Genomic DNA, 19,867 nt, shown 5'->3' with positions numbered 1-19,867 from the left:
GCAGATTTCAAACAGCAACCTTAGCATCAATCTGCCATTATTAAGATTAAACCGCAAACTTTTGTCATCCGTGCTAAAATTATGACATCGTAAAATTCAAATGTAATCGCCCAGTATGCATTTTCTAGCTGAGGTGGCAAGTTGTATTTCATATTGATTATGCAAATGCTAAATCAATTTTACATTGGATATCATTTTAAACATGGCAGGGTTATGTATTGGATTACATTGTAAATATGTATTCTATGGGTTCTGGCTGGCTACTATCCACTAATCCACTTGATTTAGGCTGTTAGTCTAAGGATTGAGAGGAATAGCACTAAAAGCTGTTACATGTCATACACAGCAGAGCAGTTCATTCAATATTTATGCTGCACGGTGGCGTTGTGTTTGCTTGTTGTTTCATTTCTGATTTGGTCATTCTGTTTTATGTTCTATGTGGCTTGTATTATGCATGAGGCTCAGTCCTCATTTGCATTTTAGCACACATGAAGGTAGGAAAATGTCATACCAAGATAAGAGCATGAGGGGTTCTGACAGAATCCTTATCGCTTTCTTTGACAAATGTATTGAAGAAATTACACTTTAGGCTCAGTTTGGAATCAGGTTATAGAACTACTTATGGTTTTGTTCATGCTTGTTTCATTTGAATGCCAACTGTTTCTTGCTTAAAGGTCCCATATGGCCATATTGTAAGAAAAATTAGATTTCCGTGTCTGTTTTGGCTAATAAAGCAGGTGGTGGTGCTCTATAAATACTGTGAAAGAATCAAAACACTAATTTCACAGAGAAATCCACACAGCCCGTATTCAGAAACTGTGTCTTTAAACGAGCCGTCAGAACTTCTGAACGGTTGTGATGCCACAGTGTGTTACAGTCATTCCCTGGCTGCAATGACTGCACAGACGCTGAGAGCACAATCAGAGCAGACTGGGCTTTTTCAAGAGGGGGCTTATAGAGACAGGAGCTAAGACAGAGCGTTTTCAGTGAATACAGGTTTATTCAGACAGTCAGTATGATGAAAAAAGAATGTGTTTTTTGAACATTAAAGCATGTAAACATGTTCTAGTAGAAACCCAAAAGTATAAGTAAGACCCTGAAAATGAGCATAATGTGGAACTTGAGAGATTCTGTTTTGATTTGCTGAAGTAGATTGCTTGTTTCCTGGGCCTACAGGGGTGACCACTGAAAACAGAAAAGAACGACATAAATAGCCCTAAACTTAAGTTCATCTGTACAAACAGAAATCCACAGATCTATTCAGCTCTTTGTTCATGACTTCTGTTAGATCTGATAACTGCACTAATATTAGCCTGGGCTATGAGGAAAACCAAAAGACAGATGAGAATATGACTTAAGGATACAACACATTTTGTCTGTTTGACATTAATTCAATTCTTGGTTTGAATATTCTATAAGACCAGTGTTTGGCTTGATCCCAGCTTTCAGAGGGAAAAATCACCCCACGGAGAATATATATATACACTCAACCGTTATCAGACGGCAGTCATTGACATTCAGCTATGGTCCCTAATCTAATTTGAAGGCAGGTCGCCTCCGGCTGAGTTAGTAAGTCTGAAAGCCTTATCAAAGTAATACAAATGGAGATCATTAGATGTGAGAATCGTGATCTTAATAGCATATTAAGCCCTTCAGATTTTGGTCTGCTTCCAGTTAAGATATCATTGTTTTAAAAAGTGATTATGTCGTATTGCAACACTAATTGATGACTCTGTGATCCACACTTTGCTTTTTTAAAATGGTCTTCTGCTTTGGCATTGTCTGCATTTTCAATACTTTGTGTTTTTGTATCATACATTGACAGTAATGGACTGTACAAGAAAGGCAATATTTCTGTCACGGTTAATTCATCCCTGAAATTGGGACATACGTCTTGTCATGTCCTCTCCTGCTTTCCTTGTCCCCATTTATAGGCAGTAACACAGCTGTCACCTCCATCATATGAGGGTGTGTGTATTTCTGAGTGTGTGTGACCACTGTGATCTTGTTTTTTGCCTTCGGGTGCAGTCATTATGAAAGATTATTGCCTTTTAAAGTCTACAAATCATTCCTGCTGCCTTTCAGAGTAACACTAAGTAATGCCTTCTGAAACTTTTTTTTCACAAAACAACGCTGAATGTGTGCAGAATTTGAGTGTGTGTGGTAATACATAGGGGTCAGGCTGAAAAGGAGGGCAGGCGCCATTGTCTCAGCCGAGGTGAAGGGGCGGATTCGCTGCCTCTTCATGGTGAAGAAATATGACCTTCAGGCTACTATAAGCTCCCGTGGGATCACATGTGACAGAAGAGAGCCACCTCCATATAAATCTCCTTCTTTATTGCTCCTTTCTTCCTCTCCATCTCTACCTCTTGCTCAATATGCAGTGGCCTCCAGATGAGATAAAAAAAATAAATCACATGTTTATTGTCTGGCTGTGTCTCTCATTTCTCTCAAGTAGTTTTGTGCCTTTGCTGTCAAGGTTATTAAGAGTCAAAGGTCCTATTCCAAATTAATTTTTGTAATAAAAGCGGTGCCTTTGGAAAAGTGCTCTCCCTGTGGGCCTTTTGACTATTTTTTATATCGGCTAATGAAAGGTCCATCAGTTTGCTTCTGCCTCAAGAAAAGATAAGGGAGAGTCCAAAGCAAGGTGCTGGTCTGCTGCAATTTATATAAGAATAATCCAAATTTTGCAAAACAAAGATCACATAAAATGCAATTAGGATAGTTGCAATTTTATAAAACACAACTTGTTTATAGCTGCCATGACATTTTGTCAAGCAGGATTGAAACATCAGCATCCTTGCTGTGTGTGACTTTGGCATGAGCCTGTTGGCCCAGGTCTAAAAATATGTTTTTGCTCACTAGACGATTGTGTCAAATGTGACCACCAGATGTCCCTATTTACTCGTCACTACATAAAAAGCTACAACAATCTAAAAAACAAGTGTAAGAGAACCTATCTTAGAAAGTTATTGGTAGGCTTTCTATTATATCAACACGTCAGAGCAGTAGGCTTCCTCTGCATAGGCTACCTCTTTTCTGTATCTGTCTACATAACAGTAACTGAACAGACTTCTGCTGAAATGCAACTGAATAATGCCCATATTTTCAATTAAGTGGGTATGCTATTTATCTACAGCACCGTGCGTGTTGGTTTTCCGTTAATGACAGAACGTGTCCATTATAAAGATGGACAAATAATGACATTAAAACAAGGTATTTTCCACTCCGCCTGATGAAGGATGCAGCTTTGACACATCATTACACGACGCTTCAGTTCACGCCCGTTCAACAACGATAGACGCCACCTTCCCGTGCACCTCGGAAATTCCTGATTTCCACTGTGGTAGTCCTCAGTAGGACATGGCTTTTGAGTAGCTAGCGTTGGGGGGTGGCAATAATGACACGTGTATGGATATTAATGATGACACAAAGTAACTTTTTGTAGAAGTTGTTAGTTAAACGACAGAGTGGCATTACGCTGTGAACACAAAAACATTCGTTCCGTTTCGGCATAGTGTTTGTTGTTTTATTATTCGGTACATTTTTTATGTAATCAATTATTGTATCAGTTACTACCAGTGTGAACAACTTTGTAACCTACTTGCAAACGCAGCTCATTTGTTGGCTCGTTTAAGTGCACTCACTACTCACCCCCATAATGGACTGTTTTCCCGACAGCACTTGAAGCCCACGCACTCCCTCCCCCTCCGCTTGTTTCCAGCAACAGTCCAGCAGAACACAAGTAGCGGACTCGCGTTAGCATGGCGCCCGGTGCCGTTGGAGTTCCGTTGTCTCGCTTGTGTCCTTTTCATGTAAGCTTTTACTCGTGTATCTGACAGCGTATTTATACTATACGGTGTACACCTCTAAAAGAAAACGTATATTTGAAGAGCAGTAGTGTTTGCCTGGCGAATACTTTCAGATAAGTGGTTAATTCCAGGTATCGATAGCTTGCTAACTAGTAGGTAACGTTAGCAAGAAAACAAAAAATTGGGAGATACGGTTCAACAAGAGGAGGAGTCCTGTTGTGGAAGAGGTAAGCTGAAGTGCATTTTTTTGGCCAATGTTTTTTTTGCGTTATAAATAATTTGCTTTCGTCCGAGAAGTTATAGAAAACATGTACGAATGCTATGAAAAGTTGTAAATGTTAGTTGCTTCCAAGGTGGCAACATGTAAGTAACCCCATCGCTCGCGAGCCGTGTTTTCAGCAAACTTACTGTAACTAACACATCGGTAGTTGTAGTTTCTTGCATTACCGAGAGAACACTACAGTGCTGACTACAATTGTCATAAAAAAGTTGTATAAATGCCAGAACACGTTTTTAGTTAAGTGTTACGTAATATTGATTCTTTTTTCCCCTCTGCCTAACGTTGCACTATCGCTGTACAAGCTTGGAAGATTTGGGCTTTATCGTTAAAATGTCTTCTTGTGGTGTCAGCATTTATAAAGCAGGTTGCATCGGGCTGTTTTAGTCAGTAGTAGTTTTTCATGAATCACCAGACCAAGCGAGTTGCTAACATCCTCGATACATATCTATCCATGTTTACGCTATTGCAAGACAAATCACAGTTTTTCACTCTGACGCTGGTGCTGCAGCTTTCTCTTTTTTGTCGCGGTGTTGGCGTGTTGACCGTACGAGATCACAGTTTCAAACTGTATTTATCTCCTGTCGAATAAATCCGATTTGTTCTCTGATCTCTTAATTTGTTACTCTAATAACAGTAGTTTTGTGTTCTGCAAGTGTTGTCAGCTCATCACATCAGCTTCAGTAATAAATGTAGCGTGAACGTGTCAGTTTGCCAGTGTCACAACTGAAGTGTAACATTTCTAATGCTCAACAAATGAAGCAACACTCCACAGATGCAGCCATATGTGATGTCTGTTTTGTGCTTACCATGACCTATTTCTTTTATGAACACTAGCCACAGTTGATTAATTTGCATGTCTTTACCCTATTTTATAGCTGATGCAGATGCCATGGCCACAGCCGAGGTATGGGAGTGACGTGAAAGTACTGGTCCTGCAAAAACCTCATCAGCATCATGTATTTCTGCTGAAGTAGTGGCAGAGCACACAGAGAATGGACGAGTCAGTATTGTTGGATTTGCTTGAGTGCCCTGTTTGCCTGGAGCGGCTGGATGCCTCGGCAAAGGTTCTTCCCTGTCAGCACACCTTCTGTCGCCGATGTCTCCAAGGCATCCTGGGCTCACGTGGAGAGTTGCGCTGCCCAGAGTGCCGTACGTTGGTGGAGTGTGCCGTGGATGAACTCCCCAGCAACATCCTTCTAGTGCGCCTGTTGGATGGCATCAAGCAGAGGCCTCGAAGGGCTGGTCCTGGGCCTGGAGTCTGCACAAATGGTACGCCTGGAGCCGTGGCCAGAGCACACAGCAGTGGAACCAGGGACCAGGGCGCCCCGGGAGCACAACCCCAGCGAGCTCAGGCTAAGAGCACTCTTGTACGGGTTAGTATACTCACTGTGACTAATCATGGATCAACAAGCATGAATCTGTGCTTCCCATTGTTTGGGTCAAGCTGAAACAAAACAGAGAAAATCTGTGTGGATTAAAAGCAGCATGTTGCATTACTGGCTCTCTAATCTTTGCTGTGGATTAACTGTTATCATGGTGATCCGAAAGCCAGCCAGTTGACTAGAAGCCCAACATTACTAATGGCAGTGATTTATAGCAATTACGCAGTCGAGCCAACGATTCTGCTGTCTGTGCCGACTTCTCAGTTTTTTTTTTAGTTGCTGACAATGTCTTATGCCAAAGTCTTTGTTGCACTTGAGATCTCTGCTGTAGTGTTGCTTGTAAATGTATGTGAGAAATGCAGGGCGGGACTACAGGGTGTTGTTGTTTAATCTGCAGCACTGAGAGGAGCTGTAAAGTATTTTTATGGAAGCAGAAGATCATTGTGAAATGCTGGGACCCTGCATATCAGCAGTTTTATTTGAATAGATGAGAGAGCGAGATATGAGCTTCCCAACACAGGGAAATTGGAAAAGATTCCTCGGTCTGTAAGCTTCTGTAAGACCAGGGGATCATAGGTTGATTTTAATGTGTCAGTGTTTTTGTCCTAATAGTTAGGTACAACATGAAAGCAGGTGCAGAGGCTAACAAATGTCACGGCATGTATTGCTTTAGTGTAATTTTTGCTCTTTAGTTATTATTCACACTCCTCTCTGGGGAAGTCAATACCCAGTATATTATTACTGCTATGTATTGGTTATAAAACTCAAAATGACACTAGTGTTTGAATGTGCTACTTTCTCTGAGCTGCTCAGACTATTTGGTGTGGAATCATTATATCGCCACATAACAGAAAAAAATAACATGTTTCAAAAAAATAATCTCTACTCTTGATTACAAAGATTCTACATATTCCCTGCTATGAATACACCCAAATGACAATTAAAGTAGTACATAGCATTTGTGATGGTATTGCTTTAACATTCATGCATGTTAAAAACCTTGCCCCAGAAAATGTGGAAGAGCAAAAAATGTGGAAAACCTGCGGGGCCCTCTTTGAGCACCTCTGCTCTCCACGTAGGGAGGATAAGGTAGATGAAAAGATGTCAAGGTTCTGTGTAGAATCATTGGAATGTCAAAGCGCTGATAATGTGTCTGCCGCCTAACCATGCAGGTACGAAGATCAGAGACCTTGCTGTAAAACACTACTGGGGGACCCGCCTCATTTGCCAAAGTATCAATTCAGAGGATTTGTGCTCATTTCAAAGCTGTTTGTGTGTTGTGGAATTTCCCTCAATTCTGAAAAGCCTGTTTGTTTGAGATAAAGAGGTGGACACTTGAAACTACCACATTATTTCACCTTTCTTATATTTTTAAGATTGACAGTTGATTAATGCCTCAGTGCGCGTAGGCATAGTGGGCACAATCCTCCCCCATGCACACACAGTGTATGAGAGTTTTGTCTGAGTGTATGATCTTGAAGTGCATTCAAAAAACGTTTCCTATTTTCTTTGCTATTTCCAACCATTCTGCATAAAGTCATGTTGTTGACTAATAGAATATCTCAAGCTTATTCTGCCATCTTAAAGCATTCTGCTGGTGACAGGGAACAAGAAAAGACATGGCTGTGCAGGTGTACCGTTTTCAGAACATAAAGGCAGAGATCAAAGCCCTTGCTGATTGCCCAGTCTGATCTGTGGCCAATGCTCCATGGTGACTGAGCGCTTCGCTGCCCCTGGGTGACACCCTCGGTCCCACTTCTGTATTGTTTGTCGTCTGTCCTCCGATTTTTAGGGTCTCAAAGCTTGAAGCAGCTCCTCCGGTGCCGTGCCCCTGTTAAAGCAGCAAAGCTCCACCTCCAATTCTTCTATAGCCGGAGAATGGCTGGGAGGGGAGAGCGGTGGGGACTGCCTGACAGATGCACAACAGGGTTTTGTTTCGGGTCCCCTCTGATCCTACTGACTGACCGAGACGCGTATAGTGGCCAAGAGAGATAGTGTGTGGAAGGCTACGGGTAACAGAAGCAGATGAGCGTAAAGTGAAGGCGTCGGGACCAAAAGGGACAGATGTTTAGTGAGCAACCTTGCACATTTAGCTTTCTTCCCCGCCTCTTACCATCTCCAGGGTTGCAGCAGTTGTTTGACACTCTGCCCCAACAGTTCTTTGATGAGGGGAATGAAAAGGCTCGTCTTGAATGTAGAGCTGTGGTTTTCTGGCCCTCACAGTTTGATGACTCACCTCCATGGTGCTCTGTTACATGGATGTTTTGTCTTTCTCTGGCCCTTTTTGACTCATATAACACGGTATTTTGTTCACACAGATTGAGAACAGATAGCTCTGTGGTATTTCTGCGTGAGAGTGAGCAAAGCCATTGGAGCTGTCTGGAAGTCAAAGGTCAGGGTTCAGGAGTCATAGCAGTCAGGGGTCGGAGCCAATGAGGAAGAGCTAGGGAGAGGAATTAGAGAGGGCTTTCTGTGGATATCTTCAGTTATCATTATGGTCTCCTGGGGAGTTGAGCAAGTACTCCCTCACCAAAAATAGAGTTTCTGCTAACCTCTGTCTTTGTCATGAAAGCTTTTGTCTTCATTTTTAATGAAGTTGTGCATTAGCCACAGTCCAGAGATTAGGTTATATTTAGAGCTCTTTAATATTGGTAGTAACTCGTATGTAATAAGGCTTTAATTAACAATAATAACTTTACTCAACTACCTATTTGATGAGTGTGTTGATATGTGTATGTATGTCTGACTTTGCATGTTTAATCCACGTGAAATGAGACGCTATTCTTTCTTCAGCTTTTGGGGATGTAATTAGGTCATTGTCTCCACTTGGGTAATAAAAGCTTCATACTAGGAACTTTTTTTTCTTTTTTTGGAAAGCCTCTTATGTTTGATGGCCCCCTCCACCTGCCATAACTTCAAAACCACTGCAGTGATTCTAAACAGGAAGCAAAACACAGCCTTTTAATTTGGTATTGTTTGTTGCCAATTTAAGGAAGATGTCTAATGCTACCCACAAGACATCACAAAGTTTTTTGTTTCCCACTTCTTTTTACAATAAAGTTGTGGTGTGTATTGTCTTATCTCTTTGTAGTTGATTTATATCTTCAGAGAAAAAGAATGTTGTTTATAGGTTCCTTATGTAGAGGTATCTCATTAAAATTCCTGTGCACCTCCCTCGTCTGAGGTCGATGAGTCACACTGGCCCTCTTTGATGACATCATATTGTTGTTGAAGCCTTTCCTCTTGGCCGACTGGCTGACCTCTGCCTGCGCGACAGAACCCCATCATTACACCCGCACACTGCCCACATACTGGCAAACACATACTTACTGCTTTCCACTGGGAATTTTTCAAGAGTGCTTTGGTCTATTCATTCCTGCTCTTTCAACACGCTCACACTTTTCTCTTTCCTTCTCTGTATTTCCCACGGAGGTCTACAAGTAGCCGTGACCTTCTGGACAGTGCGTGTCAGGGATTTTGGAGCCACCTGTAATTTTGTCTTATAAGAGACAGACGCAAGCTGTATTTTTTTCCCCATATTTCTGCCATGTACCTCCTCCCTCCCTGCTGTCTAAATCCAGGCTGGAGCCTGTTAGAGGTCTAATGAGATTAGAGTTTATTAGACAGTGAGTCGGCACTGCTCCCCGTTCTCCTCTTACGGCTGACTGCTGACTCTCATTCTGTGGAAACAAAACACTTGTTATTTAGTGAAGCAACCTGTGTGTCTGCGTCCTCTGGTTGCCACTATGTATTTGTACACACTTCTCTAATACACTTAGTTTTCTTGTTGCAGTTTTTCAGTGCCAGATTATAGATAACATTTTTTAGTGAATGTTTTCTGACTGTTTTCTAGAAAGCAGATAGATAATAATAAAGATACATTTTGTTTATATAGCGCTTTTAAAAATACTCAGACACTTTACATATACAAATATAAAACAACACTATAAATAAAAATCACACAGCAATAACCACATGTTAAAATCACACATTAAAAGCAGATAGAGATTTTCACACCACTAACTTGTAAGTGGAACATAATAATGTGGAACCCAGATCCATTTAGATATTTTCTATACCACTTGTCCTTTCCAAGCTCACAGTGGAGAGGAGCTTATCACATCATGCTATGGGCAAGAGGAAGGGGAATCTGCACCGTGAACATGTCTGCAGTCTATCACACTGCTAATGAAAATAAACAAACACATTCATCATCACCTTCATCTATTTGCATTTGTCACATTCCTTACCATTCTTACCATGTTTTGGAAAACATATAATAAAAGGAACATGTTGCCAGTTACTATGTGGGAAATTATTGTCCTCCATGTATGGGTTTACATAATTCCCAAGGAGAAGTTCAAAAGACCTAATCATGTGATTAAGGTGCAGCCATGACCTTCTCATTGTAGTGTAACGCTGTTCCCCTGACGGAGGGTGTGTGTGTGTGTGTGTCTCTTTGTCTTTTTTGGGTCTTTCAAGGTTTTCCAGACACATAAAAGAGCAAGTTGATTTGTTTTGTTCCTTCTCCTTTTAACCTCATTCCCCCCAGACAGAGTAGGATGTTTTGTGTGTCTCTGAGGAATGCCATGAGTAGTTGCAGGTCACTGTTTTTCCTCTAAACATTGGGCTTGTCTAGTCTCGTCCCACTTGCCAGCTCATGTTCATCTTATTCAATAAGCTTTACGTTTATATATGTCAATAGGTATTTATGTGTACTTTCTGACAGTTTTTTTTCTGTTAGCTGAAATGCTGTCCTTTTGACTCAAGAATAAGTATGGTAAATTTGAAAGGATAGTACAAGCCTGCTGTTTCTGTCATATGCATAAAGTCTGTAGTTCTGTAGGTAGTCGTTATGCAGTGACGTGCCTCTGCACCTGAAAGCCCCAGGGCAGACTCAGCTGTAGCAGTTGTGTCTTGTTGCAAGATATCTTTTCCTTTTCATCCAAAGTGCTAGCCATCTGGCCATCATTTTCTTTGTCCACAAAGGTGTGTTTGTTGCTTTTCTAGCGATTTTAACAATAAATGCTGGGTGGTCCACCAACCAAAAATGCCACATTTGCCAATAGCTCATCAGCATGACAATAGTAAGGGAAGCAGCCATGACCAGTCTGACCCACCACCGCCCTGTCACACCTGTGAGGGCTTTTTTAGCACTCATTTTCTGTGTGATCCAGTGGCCCTGGGGGGCCATGGTTCCTGGGAGGAAAACCTTATTTAACCTAGCTCCTAATCAATAGTTTTATAGACCAAGTTTAGCCATCATAGAATAATGCAATTTATCCCAGTAATTCCAGTATTTTAATGTCCAGAAGTCTCCTGGCTTGGGTGTTGTGTATTGACGCCAAATTGTTTTACAACTGTTTTCAGTGGAATTTTTCCTGTAGACTGTTTTGTCAGCTGCTTGACAACATGCATTCTTTCCTGCATTTCTTCCTTATTCCCAAGGTGCCCCTAATACCTGCCTGGCCTTAACAGAAAAGTTTGACCTCTCACCCTGTGTTGTGATTGGTGGGCCAGGATTGGTCATCCATGGGCCGTTTGACTGCTGGCATGTTAAGTGTTAAGTTCCCATCCCTAAGGCAGAATCCTGATTTGCTGGGAGTTTCGTTTTCAGTTGTTTGACCCCTGACCCAAGAGCTATTGCTGGCTCTTGATATATCTTCAAGCAGCAACGGCTGCCGCTGGTTCACCCTCCTGCTGCATGAGAGATGTGTGGTCCCAGACCTCCTTCTGAGATGGGGAAAAATGATTTGATCAAATATTTTAAGTTTTCCTCAGATCTCTGGCCTTTCTTCTATAAGCCATGGGTGTTTGCTGTTCTGCTATGTGCTGAAAAGTTTCCTGTTTTTCTTTGAGGCCCAGAGCTGCAGTTAATCTGCATTTGTCCCCTGAGTGACATCTTTGTCCCAGCTGTGAGAAGGCACTGGGTATCCGGTACAGAGTCCAGAGGATGAAGTGTTGCATACTTTAAATTGGAGCGGTTGTTTTTTCCTTATATATCTGCTGTAATAAGTAGTAGTGTTACTGCCCAGCCATATCTTGTGCCTCATGAGCTGCCATAACACATGTATTTACTGTATATTTATGTAACCTAATTGATATGCAACTGATTTGTAAAATCCTTATTCCCGATATCTTGTCAAAATTTCTTATTATTCCAGCCCTACAACAGATGCCTGTCGCAATTTTCTTAAGCCCCAGTTGACCTCTTGAGATGTCTTTTGTGTACGAACAGTGCAAAACTCACTCACACAGCCTTTTCGTATGAAGGGCTGTTGAGCCTTTACTACACACTACTGTCTGTGTGAAAGGTACAGAGACGGAATGTTGAGACAGAGCTGTCACGCCTCTGATCCGGCAGCGGTGGTAGTCACAGAGCCGCAATAGCACCGAATAGACATCTGTGTGAATTTGAAAGCCGGCAGGACCAAACGACACACAGTAGCAATGGCAAGTCGACCCACAGGCAGGTCAAAAAGTCACAAAGTAGCGTTCACAGTTAGCCTTAGGTATTAATAACTCACACAAACATTGCAAACATTGCATGCAATAGTTTACAGTCTCTTTCCCTCTCTTTTTTCTCCCTCTCTCAAACAGACACATGCATCCAGGGATGCTGCATTGCTTAGTCCTCTGTCCTTCTATCTACTGACAATTGCTACTATAATGTATAAAGTTGGCGGTTTGTGGGTCAAGTTTGAATAGTTGATTAACAATGTAGATCGGCTCACACAATCACAACTTGGATAGCAATACGCTGCCTTTGCTTGGTCTGTTAATGAACAAAAAGTCAATGATGTGACGTTCCTTCATTGCGGTGCTGTTGCGAAATCTCTGTCTTAAAGTGGCAAAAACGACAGGTCACAATAGTAGAAAAACACAGATAATCTTTCCACATTTTAGGAGCTCGGTAAAGTATTTGACATTTTTGGAAATGACCTAAACAAGTATTCAATTATCAAATTAGTTGCAGATTCATTTTTATGTTGATCAGTGAATCAATTTTTTTTTAGATGCGTCTTTTCAATACAGATTGATAGTAAATTAATCATCTTTGTTATTTTGGAAGAAAATAAATCTTGATATCCATGCTACAGAAAGCCTGTGTTCTCGCTTACACCACATGTGTGGGTTCTCTCTTGCTGACAGTGTGTGATTAATTATTGAAGTGGACTTGAATAGGGGAGAGCGCTGACAAAGACTTTGTGTTCGGGGTTTTCACCCATAATACGCTGTCTGCACACATAACCCACCACAAGCACTGATGAGAGAATTACATTCACACTTGTATCCCATCGTACCTGTTCTGATTAGAGACAAATGTACTTTGAGCCCAGTTGTTTTACACAACCACCAACCTCTGTGAGTTTTGCCTGACAAAGCCGGGGTAATGTTTGTTTTAATGACTCACAGACTGATTTGAGATCCATGAGGGCCATTATACAGTGCACACCCACAAAAACACAGGTTTGTAGTCAGTACACAAACAGATCCGCGACAACGCTATGTTGAAATGTCAGCCCAGGTTTGAGCCAACCAGCCTGTGATTCTGTTATCCATGGTAGAACGGTGTGATCTTCATGTTGATCATGTCAAGGAGAGGCCCATTAGCTCCCATGTATATGGGCATCCTGACTAGTGTTGGAGGCACCAGCATCTGTCTCTCCTTTCTCCCCAGTGCTTAATGGTATTACTGTGGGCTGAGTAACCACAGCAACCTGGGATTTTTGAAATGTGAGTCAGTGCCAGCAGAATTATCTGCTTGTCAAATGTCTCCAGGCTTATGAGCCCTGCCCCTAACTCTAGTGGCCAGTAAAACCATGATGGACATGAAAAGCATAGATTCCTTATTAAAACTTTATTTTATACTCAGTGCTGAAAGCTAGTTAAACCAAGGATCAGCTGTAATAGAGCTTTGCAGTCCAGTTAAGGACGAACAACTTTTGCAGAAGAATGAGAAACTAGTGAAGGCTCCATTGACTTCCTCAGCTTTACTTCTCGACACTCGCTCCAGAATGTGATGTCCCACTTAGTATTCAGAGGATATTAAAAAAAGCTGGGAGCTACATGTTACATCTGGGTTGAGTCGAGGGTGGAATGGACAAACACACTCTCACTCTTTCTTAAGGAAGTGAAAAATGGTCAGTGCTGTGCTGCTTCTTGAGTTGGAGAACCGATGCAGTGTTTGTGCCTTGGCCCTTTGCCAGTACTGTGTCAATATCCTGGCTTTGTTTGTCCACTGTAGAGGCGTACAAATAGCAGCCAATGCAAGCAAATGATCTTCAGTAACCCACCAGTCTGACATGCAACACTGGACACCTATAAGAACTGGGAGACAACATAGAAATGGCTATAGCAGGTTTTATTTTAGATTCAGGAACCTACAGAGTAGTTAGTCGTCCAATTTCTTGTCTGACTTCCACTGGACTTTCAACTCCCTGCGTAAATCGAAGTCAGCCTAAGCAAAGCAGGTGGCTCACCCTGAATGAAAGAGGAACAAAAGGCCACAGACACTGCACGCTTTCACCAGCACAGTGGAGAGTAATGTGAGGAAATGCTTAGTATTCAGCTCATATTGGCTGGTACTCAATACAGAGATACTGTGACATTTGTGAACTAATCCCTCTGTAGCTTGGATACACGCAAACGTCCTACAGTATGTGCAACTCCTCGCTAATCCAGGTTATTACATACCTGACAAATCAAGGTACCTCTGATTTTACAAGTTCATTGCCAATTGAATTCATGATTTTCCCCAAATATTCTATTGATTAGAGAGTGGTGCTTACTCAGCTATTGCCACTGGTTGAGCATGAAAATGTTGTCATTTTCACTTTAACAACATTAACTCGTCTCCAGTCCAGTGTTGGAGACAGGTGTTGTGCAATTCAAAGAGTGTATTTGGTGTTGGCTAGTATGCTCATACATTTTGCATTTGCGTTTATCACCTGATTGTTGTCAAGACCACTGACACAATGTCTACGACCCATGTCACAGAACCATGTCAAGTCTTGCTTCCTCTCCCTGCCTCATTATTTTTCTGGCTTTCGATCTCACTGTTTCTCTCACCCTCTCTTCCTAGTTTGCATCTAGCTTTCTGGCTCTCTCTGTCTGCTCTGAAATGTGAGTGGGTTCCTGTGAGAACAGTTGTTAAGCCCAATGTATGAACTGGCACAGAGTTAAAGAGTTCTGTTCTTTGAGTTTTTAGTCAAACACGCAGGCTGGGTGATCCTAGGGCCACCCAGAACCAGCCTTTACCCCTCGTCTGAGGCCATCCAGGTAAAGAAACCAGCCCATACTCATAAGGCACAAGAGATGTGCAAGTGGTTTCGTGCAGTTGCACTTCACAGCAGGAGCCTGCAAATACACCCATATATACGAGGGCTTCATGAAAAACGCATGTGTGACAGCTCTACAGTGTGTGCATACGCTTTCCCATAAATCCTCACTCCCTTCCTTCTTTCTGATGACTAATCTATAGCTTACCAAGTGCACTCTGCTCAGAAATGTCTTTTGTGTATGTCCATGTGGTGAATGTTGTTATAGACCACCACCTTCACCACCACCTTAAGGCAGAAATATCAGTGTAGTTCCTGGTTTTGCACATGGCAGCCTTGTGTATCCTGCTTGTATCCCAACTCCAAGTAGAATGGCTTTGATCGTAGTCTAGCACCCAGATTCCCATGAGCCCTCAAGCTACACCTCAAGGTCAGGAACTGGCATTAAAACCGTAGATTCCCGGGGTCAGTGAGTGGTTTCCCCTGAGATTTGTTTTGTAACTGGCGTTTATTGTCTTTCTTAGTATGTTAGCATTAGGCTAACTGAGAGAGGCTTTCACCGACCTAGGAGCAAAGAAGAATATTAGAGGAAACAGTAGGAGAGTTTCAGGGGCTCTTCTTGTATGTGATCCAAGCTTCCATCTGGGCTCCAGACTGCTCAGGAGTCTTTTCGTGCCTGTAGACTAATGTCTGTGGGACCTCATTTGCTACTGTATGTAGTGAGGGAAACAAACAAGCACAGTGCGTTGTCATAGAGTAAAGGTTTTGAAAAGCTTGAATGGTTAATTGTCTCTTTCCCTCCTTGCAAAATGCAGTCAAGTAGATAAATTATTCCCATTGCCCTAGGGCTGAGCATTAGCTTAGATTCTATTGATTCAGATTTCTTCCAATTCTGTTTATTGACTGGTGCTGGCATAGTGGAGAGTGGTCCTACAAAAAACATGTAAAGTTGACACTGGCTCAAAATTTACCCCGTTGGAAATGTCTGTTTTTTGTGAGTGAAATCAATACCTGGCATATATTGTCATTACACAATAATAATTTCATTAATTTACACAATTTCCTGCAATGGCTTAAATACGGCCAGATTATTATTGGAAGAGCTCCCCCAGTGTATAATGCACAAGTTAAACACTAGCTAGTTGACTCTTGCTTATAGTTGAATTCGACACTTTAGCATTTTCTGTATTCTTGGGCATCATGATTTTTGCTTTCGGACATCCAAAATGGTACATTCTATACCATGCTGCAGTAAAGGTTTTGTAATGTTAAAAGGACTTTCTCCTTTGAGTTTATCTAACGCAAAATGCTTATTTCCAAAAACGTCAAGCTATTTTTTTGAGGTGATGGCCCATTAACTTCACCACTGCCCCGGGCCCCATCACTGCACTCTCATGAGATTCACGACACTGTCAAGAGACCCATAAATAGCCCCAAAAAAGTGCTCCTGTGTGGAGTTACCATAGAAACCAGAGAATGGAAGTTTTTCTTTTGTCTCACACTGAGAGGGAGACAACAGCTTCAGAAGAGGAAGCTGTGTCATGAAGTTCTGCTGTGGCAAGAGCTGCTCATCTGAATTTCCCTGTGTGACTGTATTTTATTCGAATGACAGTGAGTCAAAGTTTGGCATGTTGCATTCACCATTCTTGATGATTCTCATGTTTATGTTCATTGGACATACTGGGTACATTTAGCCCTAATGGGACACTTTTAAAATCAGAGAACCCAGAGGAAAACAGATGCTCAGCTCTCATTCACCACTGTTGTTTTGCCCAATAATGCCACATTAAAACAGCAGAGATCAAGACCCATTTGTTTCGAAGTGCAGCCAAAATATTACCTTTCACATTAGCAGCTGGATCCTCACAATATCATGAGATCACGCGAGAATTATGTCAACTGTTCATTTGACTGTGTGTTCAAAACATCAATGGTGGCTCCTGAAGAGGTTAGCATAGATGCTGCAGTAACATTAGTTCTTGATATGTAAACAGTCTTTCTGGCTACTGGCTTTCATAAGCTTGATACCACTGCCTTTTGTCTGACTCTCGTCCAGTTCATGCATTTTACAACAAGACATCTTCAGGTTATAAGACATTGTGGGGAGACAGTGAAAGAAACCTGCTCTACAACGGTTATTAAAAAGGCCATTATGAATCAATATAAACTAATGCAGCTCTAAGGGAATCAAGATGGTCCATGCCTTCAGAATTCATTCCTCACTCCCATCATGTGTCAATGCTTGTGCCACAATGTTGGTGGCAAGATCTTCAGTTAACAGGGACTTGGTAATGAACAACAAATGTTCTATGACCACCTGGTCAGTGTGGCAGATGCCGTTCGTGTCCCCTGTGGGAGAATGTCTGACATGTCTTGGCCTGGAAATGTTTGTAGAAGGGCAAACCAGACAGACAACCCCCCTACCCTATATACACTGTTTTGGCAGTAGTACCCTCTGCTCATTGTCCGCCCCCTGTAGAGTTCCTGGAGGTGTCCATATGGAAGTGGAGTCATGTCTGGCACTTAAACATAGAGGGTAAATGTTTCTGTCTACTGGGGTTACATACAACCCTTGAACTGCTGACAAAGCAAAAGATACCCGTAACCTTGACATATTCTCAATAGCAGGGACTTTGTTGAGCTGGTTGATTGTTTAAACGTATCTTGCTAGAATTACCGTGTAAAGGCAAGCTGTTAGTTTAATTATCCCCATCTGACCTAGTCTTACTTCCTTACTACATGCATGCATTGTGTTTTTATGCCTGTCTGCTCACTGGTTGTTGACATTTGGCTGTGCTGTAGAGCAGAACACTTGGGTAATTCAGTTATAATCCAGTGCTGTGGAAGAGAACACTATAACAGCCAAATCCCTTTAGCACACAGGTCTAATTGCATTATCTACAGTACAAGAGTAATTGCACCAGCTGATGTCACGTTGGGCCTAATCTCTCTGTGTCTTTTTTCCTCTCGCTTTCTCAGTCTTTGATTATCTGTCCGTCTCTCACTCATAAACATAGGTAAGATAACAGCATTAGCATTCTCTACTGCAAAAAAAGTAATTGTGAAAAGTGGAGGGTTTAATGTTTGAATACTGATTTCCAACAAAGCATTGTACGGAACACAACCCATTCATCTAGCCCCCGAAGGAAAATGAGTTCTAACACTTCATGTGTTCAGAGAATCCAGATGGGTTTTGTTGGAACTGTTCTGTCTGTATGTAAGAGGAGGCACTGTTCCTACACTTGTTTCAGAATCAGAAATACTTTAATAATCCCAGGGGGAAATTGTTTTCATTTCAAACTCCAGCTATACAAACAGCATATTAAACAACAACAATATTATACAGATAACATACAATATATTGGTAAAAACAGAAATATAAAACAGTACATGTATAACACTATATGTATATATTATTTCCATATTTCTTGAGAAGTCAGGCCTGGCCCCATCTCACTTGTCTTTCCCGTTTGCACATTGGTGGACAAAATTAAGTCTGTTCCCTGTAAGTTGCAGTTGGTAGGTAGATGTTTCATTTAAAAACACATTATTTTTAAGTTTTTTTCTTTTCATGGTTTTACTGCTTACAACTATTAACATCTCAAAAATGTGGTAGGAGGAGGTTGTGAGAGCAGCTGCTTGGAGTAGCCTGCTTAACTGTTATGTCTCATTCTTTCTTTATCCAGCTGATACAGGGTAATGACTCATATCCTCAAACCATTGATTTTAACTGGTAATATTCTTTACTGATCAATACATTAATCATTTCACGCAGTCTGCAAAACAAAATATTTGTGTTTCTTAGCTGCTATCGTAGTTGATGGTGCAAAAGTTAGGCTACAGGTTTGAGAACATTGGGCTGCTGAACTGTATTATGGTATATTATTGTTATTATAGGGAATGTGCAGTTTATAGTTATGTAGTTATCTTACATTTATTTGTTTATATAGTTGTCCTAATTATGAAGTATAATCAGGCCATATTGGAGTCCTCAAAATCAATAAAAAATGCAAGTCTCTTGTGGCCCGCATACAGCCTTTTTGGTTTTAGTCTAAATGGAGTTTTGCTGCTTTGGGTAATCATCTACTTTAAATGTTTGAATAGGCTAGAAGTCAGAAGTTTTACTAGTCTGATAAAACAACCCAGCAGTGGTGTATGCTGTGGTACAATTACTTCCATAAACCTTCACAAAGGTGTAGTGAGGGAAAAAGGCCTTTTCTGTGGCAGAGATCCATGCTGAGATGTACCTTAATACAGTCTTATCCTGCCCCTGGGGAGGGTTTAAAAGTGATAACAGCAAGAAGGTTCCGTCTGTGTGTGTTTGCATGATGTGTGTTTATGTTGCTAGCAGCCGGAGATGGGACTTTTTGTGGTGGCATTTATCTTCTTGCAATTCTTAAGCTCTCTTCGGTACATTCCTGTTTAAAGCACAGTCCGGTCTGTTTCTTCAGAGGGGATGTTTAGTCAGGACTGATGGTGCTCCTTTATGCAGGTCCACTGCAGACACAGCAGCAGTCTCCAATTGACGCAAACAGGATATTAACCCCCACAGCCATCACCCATCCCCAGTTTTACTTAGACATCCATTACCTCTTATGTTCAGAGGCCCCTGTAGTCAATCTGTTGATTTTCTCTTTCTCTCTCTCTCTCTCATGCTAAGCCGAGTGAAACATGGAAATCAACCTCTCTGACAACTCTTCTTTAATGAGGCCAGATTAGGGAGTTCAAAAACCAGCGGAGAAGTAGTCAGGAAGATTGAGGGACCAAAACATATTACCCTGTCAGGAGTTTGTTTTGTGTTGTCCAGTACAGAACTCAGGAAAAACTGCCAATTCAAGGTCAATACAAATCAGAATGTGAATCTTGTCTTCCTACCAGTCTCACTGAACCCTTAATTCTGGCTAATAAAAAAGGATATATTAATCCAGTACATGCAAAACTTTATTTCCTAACCCATTTTATGAGTGCAATCGCTTTGATCATGTGCAAAAGTTATGACATAACAATGTTGACTTTGGACACTGCTGCTACTTAAGGTTTTATGAAGTCTTTCCCTCAGTGTATAAACAAGTGCTTACAGACATCATAGTTTCAATGGGCAGAGCATTTCAT

At 41.5% G+C, this 19,867-nt stretch overlaps 1 protein-coding gene across 2 annotated transcripts in view; it reads left to right on the top strand.

Moving 5' to 3' along the window:
• The first annotated feature begins 3,773 nt into the window (after window positions 1-3,773).
• sh3rf1 (SH3 domain containing ring finger 1) overlaps window positions 3,774-19,867 on the top strand; it is a 30,962-nt gene continuing 14,868 nt past the window's right edge. Inside the window, exons 1-2 of one of the 2 annotated variants that reach the window (XM_083911204.1) lie at window positions 3,774-4,039; window positions 4,968-5,459. In XM_083911204.1, coding sequence (XP_083767330.1) covers window positions 5,085-5,459 — 375 coding nt within the window. In that variant the 5' untranslated portion in view covers window positions 3,774-4,039; window positions 4,968-5,084. Of the gene's footprint in view, window positions 4,040-4,967; window positions 5,466-19,867 lie in introns of both variants that reach the window. The other variant, XM_083911203.1, reaches the window with a different exon arrangement.

Source organism: Echiichthys vipera (assembly GCF_963691815.1).
Source record: "Echiichthys vipera genome assembly, chromosome: 3".
In the NCBI taxonomy this organism is placed as follows: domain Eukaryota; kingdom Metazoa; phylum Chordata; class Actinopteri; order Perciformes; family Trachinidae; genus Echiichthys; species Echiichthys vipera.
Note: the sequence above shows the minus strand (reverse complement) of the source record. Positions and strands in the feature narration are given on the sequence as shown.